Raw genomic sequence first — 17,047 nt, forward strand, 5'->3', positions numbered from 1 at the left:
CCACCCCTGGACCGGAGCAGCAGCCCGCCCGTCCGCCCGCCCAGCCTCCTCCGGGATGGATCTGGAGAGAAAGAAAGTTACGCGTAGTCCCTCATCCGATCACCAGGTTTATCCCCACTCCTTGTAAAAAATGGCTCGATTTCCGTGAAGGCCTGAGGATGCCGACGCTACGAACAGTACGCCTTAGAAGGCAAACACGCTGGCCCTTCTGTGCTTTTCATAAATCTGTAGTAGGCACCCACGCACGATCTGGCCACAGGCCTTCGAGTCCGTACGTCTGGGCTTCTGGGGACAGGGATTTAAGTAGAAGTCAACCTTCGTCTGCATTTTCTGCGTCTTACACTCTGCAGGGCAGAATTGGAAGAGAAAGTCACATAACCTTGAGCTTGGTGCTACGTTGAACTCATAAACACCCTCAACCGGGTCCTCGGCACCTCTGAGTTTTCCTTTTGTCTATTTCCTGGGCCGCTTCCTCTCCCAACATTCAGCACGCCTCCAAAGTCATTTGCCCCAGCTCTGCCCTTCTTAGTCTCTACAGAGGACCTTACCTCATATAGTACAAAGAAAATTGAGGCCATTCGGTGTGAAGAATGAGTTCCCTCAATTCCCCACCTCGCGTTTATTGCATTGTTTTCAAGTACACTCGCCTCCAACTACGTTTTTTACAACAAAGCAGAACAGTCTTGAATTATTAGCTACGAAATTTCCTCACTTCTTCTCTGCTCTTAGACGCACTGTGATCAGCTTTGCCCCCACACTCTACTGAAATTTCACTTACTATGCAATTACAGTGGAGTGAAATCACTATCATATCTTAATTACCAAATACAAGTAATTATTTTAGGTCTTTATCTTACTTGGTCTGTGTTGCCCATTTCATTCTTCTTAAAGTTTGTCCTCTTTTAGCTTCCTTAGCTCTCCTCTCCCCATCCCCCACCCTGCTCCTTGCTAACTGCTACTCTCCAGGAATTGTATTCACCGACAGTTTTTCCTCGACTAACTTCCCTTCTTACTTAGCTTTGCGTGTTCTTCCTGTATGGCCACATCAACATTCTCGGGTTCACAGACGTTGCTGTCTACCAAATATCTCCACCTCCAGCTTAGTCTACCAGAAAGGGAATGACTGTAGGAAACTCAAATTGAGACTAAACAAAACTGACCTCATCATCTCATCATTTCTCCTGAATGTATCTTTTCTTTTCTTTTTTTTTTTTTTTTTTTCTGATTTCAGTTAATAGGATCACCAAGCACTCCCAGACCAGACATTGTGGAGTCGTTGTATCAGGATTTTTCCTTTTCCCTCACCTCTCACATCGATTCAGTCCTGAAAATCCGTGTTTCTCAACTTAAGGTTAGCAGATGTACTGGGGGAGGAGAGTCTTAAGAATTCCTTAGGAGGCCAGCGCGGTGGCTCATGCCTGTAATCCCAGCACTTTGGGAGGTGGAGGCTGGCAGATCACCTGAGGTCAGGAGTTTGAGATTAGCCTGGCCAACATGGTGAAACCCCGTCTCTACTAAAAATACAAAAATTACCCGGGCGTGGTGGCACACGCCTGTGGACTCAGCTACTCAGGAGGCTGAGGCAGGAGAATCACTTGAACCTGGGAGGTGGAGGTTGCAGTGAGCCAAGATCGCACCACTGTACTCCAGCCTGGGCCGCAGAGCGAGACAACATTCCCCCTCGTCCCCGCCACCCAAAGAAAAGAAAAGAAAAAAGAAACATACAACATTACAGTAGAGTAAATGAAGAGAAAATTAAGAATGATCAGAGTGGGACAGGATTAGAGTAGGCCTCTTGCTTGAAGGAGGTGGAAGAACTGATGGAAGATAAATAGGGTGGCATTCCAAATGTAAGGAGAGAGTAAGAAAATAAGACAGGCAGGACTTAGAGTCAACGAATATTATGCAGGATAACTTATATTAACATTTGTTGTGTTTCCATTAGAAAAGCAACATAAATCTTTTAAAAATAAGGAATCCTTGCGAACTTAAGACAGTTGTGTTCAGGTGAAACTGTCCTTATCTCTCACCAGAATCTAGGAGCTCCTGGATCAATGAAACATCTCCGATGGTCATTGCTTTCTTAAATTTTTCTTTCTTTTCTTCAATGGGTAACAGCCCTTTCAATTTCTAGAAAAGTGTACAGTTTTAAAAAATTCTTGTTATATATAGTTTTGTTTCCACCTCATCAGGAAACAATGATGTTTGGTTAAGTACATAGGTTTTTTTTTTGGCTTTATCTTGACCAAGATACAAAGTTTGAAAAGAATTCGTGTCCAAAATTATCTTTCAAGGGAATAGGTAATGATGGATCCAAACCCAAGTGAAGAGCTACGACGACCTAAAGAAGCGTATTTGGTGGTAACCAGAGTTGGGGAACAGGAGGAAATTTGTGCGGGTTTGCTTAAGTACAAACGCCCGTATTTCCACTGGGAAAAAGGGAAATGCATGCGAGGAAGTGAGAGGTTTCACCAGGCTGGGCCTCCCCTTCTAGGGCCAGGGAAGGCCGAAACCAGGTGTGGTCAAGACAAGGCCTCCTCTGCTACCTGAGACGTCCGGTCGAGATACCCAATCTCCCAGCCGTCATCCTCGCTCTCGCTACTCTCCCCTCCGCCGGCCACTGGCAGGCCGCGTAGCGCGCCCGCCGCCATGCTAGCCAAGGTAGCTCCCTGTGGGCAACGCGCGTCCTTCAGTTCTCCAGGCGCATGCGCACCGGGGTGGGGCGTGCGTAGGGATGCGCGGGAAGCAGCGACGTGCAAGCGCGCGGGTCTGGAGCCCTCCAACGCAGGCGCACAGCGGCCTGCTGCTCATCTCCGTGCACCATCCCTAACCTTGAGGCTTCTTGTGAAAACCTGGTGTGTCTAACACTGGTGACGAAGTTCGTGCGCCAGGCTCCTGCTGGCACTTCCAGTTCCTCTCAGGGACTTACCTTTCGACCTCTTTAAAGTATTTGCTTGATGAAATTCTTGCTCGGCAAAGAAGGCCTTACTTGTGGTAGGAGCACACTAGGATTTAATGGCAAGTAAGACTAGACTTTCCCCGCCATCCTTTTCATCTGCCCCCTGCCAAACGTCTGTTAAATCTGTATCCCCTGGGAGACGGACTCTTCCTCGGAGTACCTCTCTCAGGAGCACCACTCAGACATTCAAGAAGCCCTTACACAAGTAGGAGCTGACAAAGGAGCCAGGAGAAAATACTGCCACAAAGAATTCTTCCTTTTCATTTCATGTGATCGTAGATCTCATCTTAGATTTAGAAGCTTCAGACCATCAAAACACTTCCCCGCTATATAGTGTAGATGTCCTAGAGGAAAATATGAAAGGAGGGGGTTTCCGGGTACAGTGGATCCAAAGAGCCAGAAAGAAAGAAATGACTTAAACGGTCAGAGAGCAAATAATTCAAACAGCTCCAGGTGAAAGTGGCCCAAGCTCAAACTCATGTTTCTACATGGTAGAAATGTAGAAAGGTTCTAGACGGTAGAACTTCTAGATGTTGGTAACACAGTGATTTCTTTGCCACCACAGAAAAGTAGATCTACCAAGAAACAGGGCATATTATATGTATCTCAAAATAATAGCCATATACTATTATTTGAAAGCTTTTGCTGTTTTTTTCTTGCAGATTCTTTGATAAAAGATTTTGAAATTATTTACTTCAGAGGCTCAGAGGTAAGTATTTTTAAGTACTTTAGCTATTTGGGGGCCACATCTGTCTTTCTAAATGCATTCATTCAATAAATGCTAGGGATTACTTAGTACAGTCAAGTGCAACTAGGTTTGGGGAGACAATGTCAAAGATAAACCATGGAGCCTCGTGGAGCTGACTTTAATAAGTAGAGTTAGACAATGTGCAAGGAAACAAAAACACTATTGTGGATTGTAAGTGCTTCAAAAGAAACAAGTGTGCTCAGTTTCTGAAATCAAACCACTTTGGTGTTTCCTGGGGGAATCACTAGCTGTAGCTGTGTGCCCTTGGGCGATTTACTTAGCATCTATCTGGGTATGAGCTAACTTACCTGTAGAAGGGAGGTGATGATAGTACCCACCAAATAGAATTGTTATGAGGACTAAATGAAGTAATAGGCTTGGAATAAGGTCTGTCTCAATGTAAGAGGTAGATTTTAGATAGGGTAGTCAGACCTGTGCAGAGTTCTAAATAACAAGCCATATAAGAGTGGAAGAATAGAGCTTTCCTGGCAGTGGAGAGGAATATTACCAAGGTCAACAAACAGATGGAAAAAAAGCTCATCACTGACCATTAGAGAAATGCAAATCAAAACTACAATGAGATATCATGTCAGCCAGTCAGAATGGCAGTTATTAAAAAGTCAAAAACAACAGATGCTGGTGAGGTTGTGGGGAAAAATAAATTCTTTTACACTGTCGGTGGGAGTATAAATTAGTTTAACCATTGTGGAAGACACTGTGATGATTCCTCAAAGATCTAGAGGCAGAAATACGATTTGACCCAGTAATCCGATTACTGGGTATACACCCAAAGGACCATAAATCATTCCTTCATAAAGATATGGGCACGTGTATGTTCATTGCAGCAGTGTTCACAATAGCAAAGACATGGAATCAACCTAAATGCCCATCAATGATAGACTGGATAAAGAAAATGTGGTACATGTATACCATGCAATATTATGCAGCCATAAAAAGGAATGAGATCATGTCCTTTTCAGGGACATGGATGGAGGTGGAAGCCATTATCCTCAGCAAGCTAATGCAAAAACAGGAAAACAAATGCTGCATGTTCTTACTTATAAGTGGGAACTGAATGATGAGAACATGTGGACACAGGTGGGAACAACATATACTGGGGCCTGTCACAGGGTGGGGGTTGGGAGGAGGGAAAGCATCAGGAAGACTAGCTAATGGATGCTGAGCTTAATACCTAGGTGATGAGATGATCTGTGTAGCAAACCCCCATGGCACATGTTTACCTCTGTAACCTGCACATCTTGCGCATGTAGCCCTGAACTTAAAATCAAAGTTGGAAAAAAAAAAAAAAAGAACACTTCTAGGCACCAAGCAAAGGATTCAACATTCAATAAGTCTGGACTGGCATGCATTATTGAACTCAAAATATATTTTGTCTCCTCTTTGGCTTTTTACATGCCTTGCTCCCTTGCTGAATACTTATTTTCTCTGTTTCCAAATCAAAATAGTGGATAATACTAAGCAATTAACTACTCTCAAGTTTATATATTGTGTGTTCAAAACACCAGCCAACATTTCTCATTTCCATGTTACAGTGATGTAATCCAACCCCGAGGGTACACTTAGCTCTTAAATTAACTGAATAAATTAAAATTTTAAGCTGGAAAAAAAATAAATAGGATTTGGTGACTGGATATAAAGGATGAGCGGGAGAGAGGAGTCAAAGCTGGTAAGACAAGAATAAGAAGGAGGAAAAGTTTTTGAGGAAACAGGTAAGGTTTGTTCTGCAGAGACACATCTAAAAAGCTAAGGAACATCCATGTCCAGTTAAGGTCCAAAGTTCCCCAGAGAGGCCTGGGCTATCCAGCTTTAGAAGTCACTTCCTAAGAAGTAATAATGGACATATTAAAGTAATAATGTTATCAAAGGAGAAGGGATAGGATAAGATGAGAGGGTCAAGAATATATTCTTAGGGACTGACTATTTCTTTTTTTTCTGTATTTTAAATTATTATTTTCAATTATTATACTTTAAGTTCTAGGGTACATGTGTACAACGTGCAGGTTTGTTACATATATATACATGTGCCATATTGGTGTGCTGCACCCATTAACTCATCATTTACATTAGGTGTATCTCCTAATGCTATCCCTCCCCCTCCCCTAACCCCATGACAGGCCCTGGTGTGTGATGTTCCCCATCCTGTGTGCAAGTGTTCTCATTGTTCAGTTCCCACCTATGAGTAAGAACATGCGATGTTTGGTTTTCCATCCTTGCGATAGTTTGCTGAGAATGATGGTTTCCAGCTTCATCCATGTCCCTACAAAGGACATGAACTCATCCTTTCTTATGGCTGCATAGTATTCCATAGTGTATATGTGCCATATTTTCTTAATCCTGTCTATCATTGATAGACATTTGGGTTGGTTCCAAGTCTTTGCTATTGTGCATAGTGCCAGAATAAACATACGTGTGTATGTGTCCTTACAGCAGCATGATTTATAATCCTTTGGATATATACCCAGTAATGGGATGGCTGGGTCAAATGGTATTTCTAGTTCTAGATCCTTGAGGAATCGCCACACTGTCTTCCACAGTAGTTGAACTAATTTACAGTCCCACGAACAGTGTAAAAGTGTTCCTATTTCTCCACATCCTCTCCAGCACCTGTTGTTTCCTGACTTTTTAATGATTGCCATTCTAACTGGTGTGAGATGGTATCTTATTGTGGTTTTGATTTGCATTTCTCTGATGGCAAGTGATGCTGAGCATTTTTTCATGTGTCTGTTGGCTGCATAAACGTCTTTTGAGAAGTATCTGTTCATATCCTTTGCCCACTTTTTGATGGGGTTGTTTGATTTTTTCTTGTAAATTTGTTTACATTCTTTGTAGATTCTGGATATTAGCCCTTTGTCAGATGGGGAGATTGCAAAAATTTTCTCCCATTCTGTAGGTTGCCTGTTCACTCTGATGATGGTTTCTTTTGCTGTGTAGAAGCTCTTTAGTTTAATTAGATCCCATTTGTCAATTTTGGCTTTTGTTGCCTTTGCTTTTGATGTTTTAGACATGAAGTCCTTGCCCATGCCTATGTCCTGAATGGTATTGCCTGAGTTTTCTTCTAGGGTTTTTATGATTTTAGGTCTACAATTTAAGTCTTTAATCCATCTTGAATTAATTTTCATATAATGTGTAAGGAAGGGATCCAGTTTCAGCTTTCTATATTTGGCTAGCCAGTTTCCCCAGCACCATTTATTAACTAGGGAATCCTTTCCCCATTGCTTGTTTTTGTCAGGATTGTCAAAGATTAGATGGTTGTGGGTGTGCTCTCCAGCAAGGGCTCAGAACTAGGCTGCAGCTGAGATGGCTGAAATGGTAGAAGTAAACTTCAGAAGGTAGGTAATAATGAACTTTTCTTGTTTTGGGGATTGACTATTTCTTTAGGAAGCCACTAAAGGAAAGGGATCACTTCAAGGGCCTAAGAAATAGTAACCAAAGAAGCAGGAGACATGGAAGAGATCAATGCTTCAAAAATCTTTCACTGAATCGTAGTCTAAGATAATAACAATCACAGCAATAATAATGATAATAAATTCATTTTATGGACTTTTCTTATATTAAGTCACTTAATACTCACACAGTCCTATTGAGGTATATGCTATCTCAATTTTACAGAAGGAATTAGAGGCACAGAAAGGTAATGTTATCTGCCCAATATTATCTACCCAGGAGGACAGGAAACAGTTGGCTCTGCAGTCTATGCTTTTAGCAATTTTTGTTTGTCTGTTTTTTGACAGGGTCTCACTCTGCTGCCCAGGCTGGAGTGCAGTGGCATGAACACTATTCACTGCATCCTCAACCTCCTGGGCTCAAGCAATCCTCCCACCTCAGCCTCCTGAGTAGCTGGGACTACAGGTGCATGCCACTATGCAGGCTAATTTTAAATTTTGTTGAGATGGAGTCTCGTTGCATTGCCCAGGCTGATCTCAAACTTCTGGTCTGAAATGATCCTCCTGCCTCAGCCTCCGGAAGTAGTGGGATTATAGGCATGAGTCACTGCACCAGGCTAGTGATTACCAATACTTAAATAGCACTTCCATGTGCCTTGACACTTTTCTAAACACTTTGTAGTCACTAATTCATATAATTCTCACTATAGCTTTTTAAGGTAAATACTATCATTATCTCCATTTTATAGATCAGGAAACTGAGGAAAAGGAAGGTCATATCACCTGCCCAAGGTCATAGATGTGGAACATTCTAAACTAACACCAGACTGTTGGGCCTCATAGTGGTGCTCAGATGTTACTTGGAAAGTATAATGCTCACAGAAGCACTCTCTCCCTAGGGGAATACTTGTTTCCACCATTTGTTTTACTCTCTGTAGAGGGAAACATTCCTTTCCAAAGGAAATTTCATCTTCGGACTAGTAAATCAGACTCAGAATGAACTATGATTCATTTACAGGTAAATCACAAGCTTTATTCCTGGCCAGATAAGAAATCAGTAATTTGGTTTTGTCTGAAGAGATTTGGGAATTCCCCCAAGACGATTTCCTGGAGTGGGTCAAAATGCCACCTACACACTGGGTTAATGACTTCAGTGTTCTGCTTGGTTCACTGATGACAGGAAACTGGTAAAACAAAGAGGGTGAGAAACCAGCTGTATCACAGTAATAACTATTACTCAGATTTAGGCTCTTCTTCCTAGTTCCTGAGTTTGTTTTTTAAACTTTAAAGCTTTCACTCAGACAATATGCAATGATTAGCTAACACAGTTTGTTTTAATATTACAAATGATGATGGTGGATTTTGCGGGGAATTTGTTTTAAAGTTAATGTTATCATATTTTTACAATTCTTATTTTCAATAGTTTGAAAAAGTTCTGTTAGGATCCTGAATTCTTAATTTTGACTGAGATCTAGTGGGATTCATTGTCTCTTAATGGTAAAAATGGTAAATTTTTACCATTTTGGTAAATCAATTTTTTTTTTCAGTTATTAGAAATCATGTGCACAAGATAGTCAAAGGGAAAGATTAGCAACTGCTTTTTAAAATACAGCATTAATTGATTCCACAAATAGTTACTATGCTGCTACTACATTGTTTAGGCATCAGGAATAAAGTTGTGAGGAAGACAAGGCAAGATCCTTGACCTCCAGATGTTTATAGTCTAGCAAGATAAATTAATAAATACATAATTAAATACTAGGTAATGATAAATTCTACAAAGAAAAATTAACCAGGTAAAGGAGATAGAAAATAATGGAAGCAAATCAGAATTAAAATAGGAATTTCAGGGAAGGCCTCTTTGAGGTTTTATTGTTATTGTGATAGAAAGTTTCAAGGCTCTGATTTACCATTTTAAAAGGTAACTCTAGCTACAAGGAGAAAAGACTATTTATGGGAGCAAGTGCAGAATCAGGAACACCAGTTAAGAGTCTAATATAATAGTCTAGGTTCTCAATCTTATCTGCTGCTTAGAATTCCCCTGGAGATAATTCTAGCCAACCCCAGTTGAAACCGTGTACTGTATGTCAACATCTTTGAGAGTAGAGTCCAGGAGTTGATATTTCTCAATGTTCCCCTGGTAATTTTAATATATAGCCAAGGTTGGAAAAGGTTGTGGAAGACAGATATCAGACAACAAGTCTAAATCTAGTAGGAACACAGAAGCTGTGAAAACAGGACTGGCTTCTTTTCTGGATTCTTCTTTAAGGAATATGGTTAGGTTAGAGAGCAAAACAAGTTCTTAAACAAAGAGGAAAAAATTTATCAGAAAATGATGAAGATGGATTTTGGCTAAGAAGCATTAACTAATATACTACAAGGAAGTAGTAGTAAATGAAAATATTCGTCTTGTTTTATTTCTTCAAATATTCTAGTATGGAGTCCATGAATGAAAATGGTTGTGAAAGGATGATGTAGGAGACTGAGTCTCTAGCAGTTATCCATGGAGGTGGCTAGATGTCAGATTCAGGATTTATACATTTTGTAGGGATAGCAATTAAGATTCACTGATACATTGGAAGTGGGATGATAGGGAAAGGCTGGTTAGGGATGACATTGGAATTTTAAGCCTGAACAATTGGGTGAATTGTTGCATTTACTTCGTCGGGAGAAAATGGTGGAAAAGTAGGGATGTATCTGTGTGGGGGAGGAGGTCAAATATTGAAATTAAGAGTATCAGTTTGGACTTTATAATGTAAACAGTGCTAATTAAACTCTAAAATGAATGTAACTGTACAGTGATATATAGATTCACAATTGAATGATTTGTTTCCTGGAATAATTTTCTTTGATTTTATGTCTATTTATTGTTTGAATAACTAGGGAACTTGTTTATTTTTATCTCATTTTTTTTTCTTCCTAGATTTTTAATGTATACCCTACTACACTGCATATGGGTGTGGTAGAAAAGTGTCTTACAACTATGCTAACCTTTACTCCAACAAAAAATTATATTTTGTAAACTGTAGTCCCAATAGACTGCTGGGGAAGAGCAATAACACATAAATGCATGAACATTTTAGTGTTAAAAACATTGCAAAATTATAAGTTTTAAAAAATGTATTAAAAGGTAACTAATGAAATTTTAGAACATCATTTCCAAAACTTTCTTCACTATAGAACAGTTTAAAATTCTAATGTATTGATGAAAACCAAAAAGAACTCAACAGATTTAATGGGCTCTTGAATTAAAGTAGATAGCAAAAAATGGGCTTTTAGACAGATTATTCACAAGAGAGAATCATTTATCATGTGTATCAAATACAATGAATTTTAAATAACATAGCTCTATGTTGAAATTTTAAGAAAGAATACATAAATTAGACAAATATATATCACTTATTCAAATTCAATTGTAATATCAAATGTAATATCAAAATGTCATTAACTGGAAAATAATACTAATAACTAAAATTTATTGAGCATTTACAATGACTAAGAACAATTTCCAAGCATTTTACATATATTAACTCTTATCAGTTAAGGAATACTTTTAGCTACAAGTGACAGTATTCAGTATTGGTCACTTAAAAACCTATGGTTCATTGCTTTTCATGTTAAAAGGAGTGTGGAAACTGGCATTGGTTCAGTGGCACAATGGTTTCTCATAGCATCTACATTGCTCTCTTGGCCTCATCCTCTTGGTTGCAAGATGTCACTCCCAGGACCAGGAAGCATGTTTGTGTTAAAGACAAGAAAAAGGAAGGAAAGGATGGACCTGGGTACATCTGTCTCTTTTTATCAGGAAAACCAAAGCTTTCCTAGAAGCTCCAACAGATTTCTGCTTAGGTCTCCTCTGCTGGCACTATTACTTAGCACTCCTAGTTGCAAGGGAGGTAGGGAAATCAGGTATTACGTTTTTTTCTGCCTTTATAGCGGAATAGGAGAAAGGAAAAGAAGGTTGAGAATAGGGTTTGAATTAGACAGCCAACAGTGACTGCCACAAATTCATGTCTTTCTTGTGAAAACCCTATCAAAGTGGTATTTTTGTTTATTACCATTTTGCAAATGAGGAACTAAGACAGTGAGAAGTTAAGAAATTTGACCATGGTCACACAACTAAATAATGTAGAACCAGAAATCGATTCAGGAGGTCTGTCTGTCTCCAGAATCGACTCTCTTCTCAGTCACTCTACTATAGTATAGAAATAAAGCCACAGACAGATTTAACACTGAGCCTTCTCATGTGAGTGATCTTCCATATAACTTCCTTACATTCTCATGAATGATATATTTATTATAATAGGCAGTGCATTACTTAATGATAAAACTAAATAAATGTGTGCTATTGCTCTTATTCTTTCTAATTATGCCAATAATAATAAACCACATGGTTAATTCGAATTTGTAAAGTCACCCTTTCAAATAGTTCTAAGTATTTTCATACATATTATATACTTCTGATTTCCTCATAAATCCTTTGAGAAATAGAGGTAGATGTGATTATTTGCCTTTGATAATTGGGAATACAAGATCAAGCTTGTATCAAAAAGTTCTGGGACTTAAACCTAGATTTACATAGAGCCAGGCCATTTGTACTTCCTTAGACACGTGCCAGTATAGATGTCTTTACTTTAGGATAAATGTTAATTAAATTGCAGAAGAATTGAAACAAATGTTAACGTTACAAATTTTCTCACCAAGGCAAAAGTTTAAAACTTTAAAACTCAACATTTAATGTTTCTTAATGTCTTAACAATGGTCTCTGAGATACCATATTTTATGAAAGCTAGTTCTCTTGGTTACTAGAAATTCTGAAACATTTTTATAGCTCTATTTTATAAAATGAATTACCCTGAGTAATTATAAATTATATGCAGGAAGTAATGTATATTTTGTTGTTATTTTTTGAAATTAAAAACTCACAGATATGATTCATGTCAAGTATTGTTTCTGTTAGAATTGTTATTTTGTTTCTTATAATAAAATTAAGTCATTTTTATTAAGTTTTTTCATATTATGATAGTCAACATTGATTAAAAAAATTTTTTTTTGCTATAGTTTATTTTTCTTGAATATTTATATTTATGCTTTTTGTTTCTATCCAGATTTTTTTTTTCCCTTTAATTTTTCAACTATTATTTTGGTTCAGGGGTACATGTGCAGGTTTGTTATATGGGTAAATTGCATGACACTGGCACTGGGGTTTGATATACAGATAATTTTGTCACCTAGGTATTGAGTGCAATCATATCTAATAGGTAGTTTTCAACCTTCACCCTCCTTTCACCTTCCACCCTCAAGTAAGAGGGTTACTTATTTGTTAAGATTGAGGTGAAAAAATTGCATGTCACTGGGGTTTGATATACAGATAATTTTGTCACCTAGATTTTGAGTGTAGTCATACCTGATAGGTAGTTTTCAACCCTTACCCTCCACCCTCAAGTAAGAGGGTTACGTCCTTGTTAAGATTGAGGTGAAAAATTTGTACAGCCTTCCACGGTTTTAAAGAGGTAGTAATAGATACTTATCCTCTTCGTGATATCAGATGTTGTTTCTTCCAAGTTGTTTTTCAGACCTGGTTTGATGTAAGGGTTCATCAGGAGGATTTCTAGGGTATCTTTGCTATCTTTGTTCCCCGAAGCAAGATGCAACGGAGTTCAGAGGCCTTTTGTTTGGGCATTCATAGCTGCATCATGTGGAAGGAAGAAAGAAGCCACTCTACTGTTATTACACTTACAAGCGTTGTATGGGGGTATCCAGCTATCCACAGTCACTGCATGAACATCTGCCCCTTGTGCAGTCACCTCATGGATGATATCTAAGTGTCCACTGTAGACTGCTCAATGAAGAAGGGTATATTCATCTTTGTCCCTAGTGTTTTTCACATGATTGGCTTTTTCAGAAAGTAGTCTTTGCACTATAGTAAGGCTAGAAACATGCCTTCGGTTCATGATTTTCAGTTTTTTCTATGGACGTCTGGTGGGTTATGGTGTGCTCCTGTTAAAAAGTGGATTTATTTCAGTAGCCCAAATAAGCAATTTACTTAGATCTTTTCACATATTTTTTTCTTGCAATTCATATCACTCTTCATTTTTTTCATCTTGCTCCTCATCTTCATCAGAATTGCCTATTCAGAAACTTTGAGTACCAGTGGGAATAAGGTATTCTTGTATTTCTAACAATTCAATTTGATTAAGGTATTCAAAAAAGTCCAAGGAATTCTCTTGGTCTGGTTTTCCATCATCATTCACTTTCTTTATCCATTTTTACTACTGTTCTAAATAAAAAGTACTTCAAATGCCAGGGTATAAATAGTATAAGTAATTTTTCTAGAGATGAGTTATATCTACTTTATTCATCAAGATTTGATGATATTCCTGATATTCTGTCAGTAATTAATAGGATGCCTTTCCAAACTAAAGGGCATATTCCATTTTGGGAGAGACGTGAACTATGTCAATTTATCACAAACAACTCAGTGACAGGTGGGGCTATAATCTCCATTTTACAGATGTGTTAGTTCATTTTCATACAGCTGATAAATACATACCTGAGACTGGGCAGAGAAAGAGGTTTAATGGACTTAGAGTTCCACATGGCTGGGGAGGCCTCACAGTCATGGCGGAAGGCAAGGAGGAGCAAGTCACATCTTACATGGATGGCAGCAGGCAAAGAGAGAGCTTGTGCAGGGAAATTCCCATTTTTAAACCATCAGATCTTGTGAAACTTATTCACTGTCATGAGAACCGCATGGGAGAAACCCACCCCCATGATTCAGTTATCTCCCACAGGGTCCCTTCCACAATATGTGGGAATTATGGGAGCTACAAGATGATATGTGAGTGGGGACACAGAGCCAAACCATATCAACAGGTGAGGGCATTGAAGTTTGGATAGATTAAAACAACTTGCCCTAAATCAAGGACCCTTCAGTGGAATTGAAAGGCCAGATATTCTAATTCAAAGGTTCCACATTGTTTTTCATTGCACTACATTTTACTGCTCTAAGCACAAAGCAGTAGAGATGTTCTGAACCCAAGGATCCAGGGGCAACAGTAAGGGGAAGTAGGTAATAAAAACCTGTAAACTAGAGGGTCTGGTGAACAGGAGTAAGGGGAAAGGGCATCCAGTTCCAGCCTTGTGCTACTAGCTGGTCACTCATAGACCTAGGAGTTCTGCCTGCAGCCTTCCTAACAGTCAAGAGTGGAGAAGCCACTTCCTCCCAATCTGGGACCCATGATGGAGTCTGTCCTACAGGGCTTGGCCTGAGGTCACTTGCCTCTACAGACCCAGGAGTTCTTAGATGGCGAGGGTCTACCAGGAAATGAGGCCCCAATTTTAACATTTCTACAATGTTTTGTAAATAAACAAAATGAGATGATTATTTATCTTTAGTAGACTTGATTGTTTACTACCATGTCAAAATAGCTTTCATTTTTCAGTGTTTCAAGGTTGTAAAAAATGTCAACTTAACTCTAGAAAATGGATTTATGCAGTTATTGCTGCCATAGAATGCTCTTAAAACAGTTTTTATGAACCTGAAGAAAATGACCACTGGCACATATCATTTTTGTTTAGAAAAGTTTATGTTTATTTCTATGCACACAGAAATTTAAGCTCATTATAAGCTGCATGTGTTTGGTTTAAAACCATGTTTGAAATTGTCACATTAAAATAAAATGGTAATATAGGTAGGATGTTTTTGACATCTGAGAAAAATTTTAGAAACGTGTCTCTCATAATTCGTTATATGGATAACAAACATCTTCAAAAAGGGGCCAATTGAATGGTATTTATTTTATTTTGGGAAAGAGGAGCAGCTGTCTCCTTGCTCTGACTTGACTTTATGGCCAACACTTTTCTTATGTTCTTGTAGCCAGGTTGAACAGACTTCTGTGATTTTTTAAACTGTAATGAACTAAAGAATAGATTTTCTGAAGCTTCATAGGTTCTTGCTGAGTATTGTGAGCAAGGTAAACTGAAAGCAGCAACACAAAGAGGAAGGTATATTTAAGATGGAAATGGAATGACCATTAAGCACCTATAAAATGTGGGGCCTTTTCATGCTATTTTATTTAAGTCTGAAAATCACCCTGAGAATTACATGTTAGGCTGATTTTGCAGCCTAGTAGGGTCAGGAAATTTAATTATCTTGCTAGAATCACTAAATTTGAGCTATGAGTTTGAGATCAAATGAATTTGAGTTTGGGATCAAACTGAAATTAGTCTCTAACTGAGCCACATTCTTGCCTCTCCTGACCTATCCTACTTCCTTCACTTTTCTTCTTTAGAGAAATCACTTAGACAAGAAAACTCATCTCATGCTTTCCTAGGAAACCTGACTGTTTCCTAGGAAACCTGACTTAAACCAGGCCCATGATCCAATTTTTTAACTACTGCAGTACACTGCCTTCTTTTTTTATAAGACCAAGAGAGTTTACTCAGTTATTTCTTTCCTTACTATAAAGTGCCTCAATTGCTCATGTAAATGGATAGTACAATACAGTAGATCTCTATGATGAATGCATCTTGTGATCGGGTTCAGTTGTTCTTACACTCTGTTCTTTTCATGGACAGTATTCTAAAGTTGAACATAGATGAATATTTGTAATCAGTCTTGTGAACTGCTGGCCCAGGGATTTCTAGTGGAAATTTTAGACTGCATTCCTTTGGATAGAATTAAGTTTAATACTTCAGATTTTTTTCTGATAGTAAAAATTGCAAAATTAGAAAATTTGAATACTTTTTGATAACAGAATACTAGGTTCCATGAAAGAGCGTATATTTTCCCTATTCCACAGTATTATGGGTTGTACCTCTAGCTTTTCAGGAGCTCTTTAAATACTGGAAATAATATGTAGTTTTTGTGAAACAAATTACATGTACATCCAGGATTAAAATACATATACTCTACAGTAATAAGAAGGTACTACAAAATGTCTGGGTAGAAATTGGAAACACAAAAGAAGATTAAGAAACAAAATTATTTAGCAAGATGATATTCACAAAGAGCTTTATTTTTCCAAGCACACATTAATATTCTACCATTGGCTGACTGAAATGTATGTCTTATCATTACAAATAACTTCTGTGTAATCAATCCACACAAAGCATTCCAGTGGAGGTCCTTGTTGATTACAGATTATCCATTTTTACTTCAAGGTCAGGGAAGCGGATAGAATTTGTAATGAATGGTATAATTGTTGAACATTTAAACAAACACAATCTATTTGGAGGTGAACAGTATGATTTACGTAATGGGAAATCATGCCAACCAATCAGGTTTGGTTTAATAAAATGATAAATAGCTATTTGAAAAAAAAGAGGAACAATTAGATGTAACTTATTAACATTAGAAAAAATACCTTTGACAAAGTCTCCCTTTTCCCTGCTGTGCCCTATCATCCCCACACACTTCCCAACACACACACATCCCCCGCAAACTGTTTCTTAAAAAGATACACTACAAGATTGGAGGAAATGCTTTATTTTATCTAGAAATTGACTAAGAAACCAGGAATGAAGAGTTGGAACAGTTGCTTTTTAAAAAAGAAAACCGGTAGTTGGCTTCCTCAGTACGAGGTACTGACATTGATCTAAATTTTTTACAGATCAAGCACTTATATTAAATCTTTGCATTCACAATTGTATTAAATGAGTGACTTTTATATGTGAAAAAAATTAACAAAAAGGTTTTAAAAGTCTGAGATGCCAGGAGAGAGAACAGAAGGAAGAGAGTTGAACTTTGGTATGGCTAAGTATAAGATAAGGTGTATGGCTAGAAATAATTCAAATTATAATTGTGGGGACATGATCTTATGAGGGCATAGAGCTTCCCTACAGATTTTTGGAAGTTAAAAATGATGGTTCACATTTAAAACATTTTTAATTTTATCTTTATTGTGGTGAAATATACATAACATAACATTTACC

General features: G+C 38.2%; 1 protein-coding gene and 1 pseudogene across 2 annotated transcripts in view; both read right to left on the bottom strand.

Moving 5' to 3' along the window:
- Positions 1-2,714, bottom strand: part of ASZ1 (ankyrin repeat, SAM and basic leucine zipper domain containing 1) — a 64,419-nt gene extending 61,705 nt beyond the window's left edge. Inside the window, exons 1-2 of one of the 2 annotated variants that reach the window (XM_011937378.1) lie at positions 2,547-2,714; positions 2,031-2,130 (exon numbers count right to left, since the gene is read on the bottom strand). Coding sequence is in view for 1 of the 2 variants with exons in the window: in XM_011937377.1 (XP_011792767.1) it covers positions 2,031-2,130; positions 2,547-2,651 (205 nt within the window). In the remaining variant the exon portion in view is untranslated. The remainder of the gene's footprint in view (positions 1-2,030; positions 2,131-2,546) is intronic. The other variant, XM_011937377.1, reaches the window with a different exon arrangement.
- A 9,862-nt stretch (positions 2,715-12,576) lies between these two features.
- LOC105508553 overlaps positions 12,577-17,047 on the bottom strand; it is a 35,690-nt pseudogene continuing 31,219 nt past the window's right edge.

Source organism: Colobus angolensis, unplaced genomic scaffold (assembly GCF_000951035.1).
Source record: "Colobus angolensis palliatus isolate OR3802 unplaced genomic scaffold, Cang.pa_1.0 Scaffold163, whole genome shotgun sequence".
Classification (NCBI taxonomy): Eukaryota; Metazoa; Chordata; class Mammalia; order Primates; family Cercopithecidae; genus Colobus; species Colobus angolensis.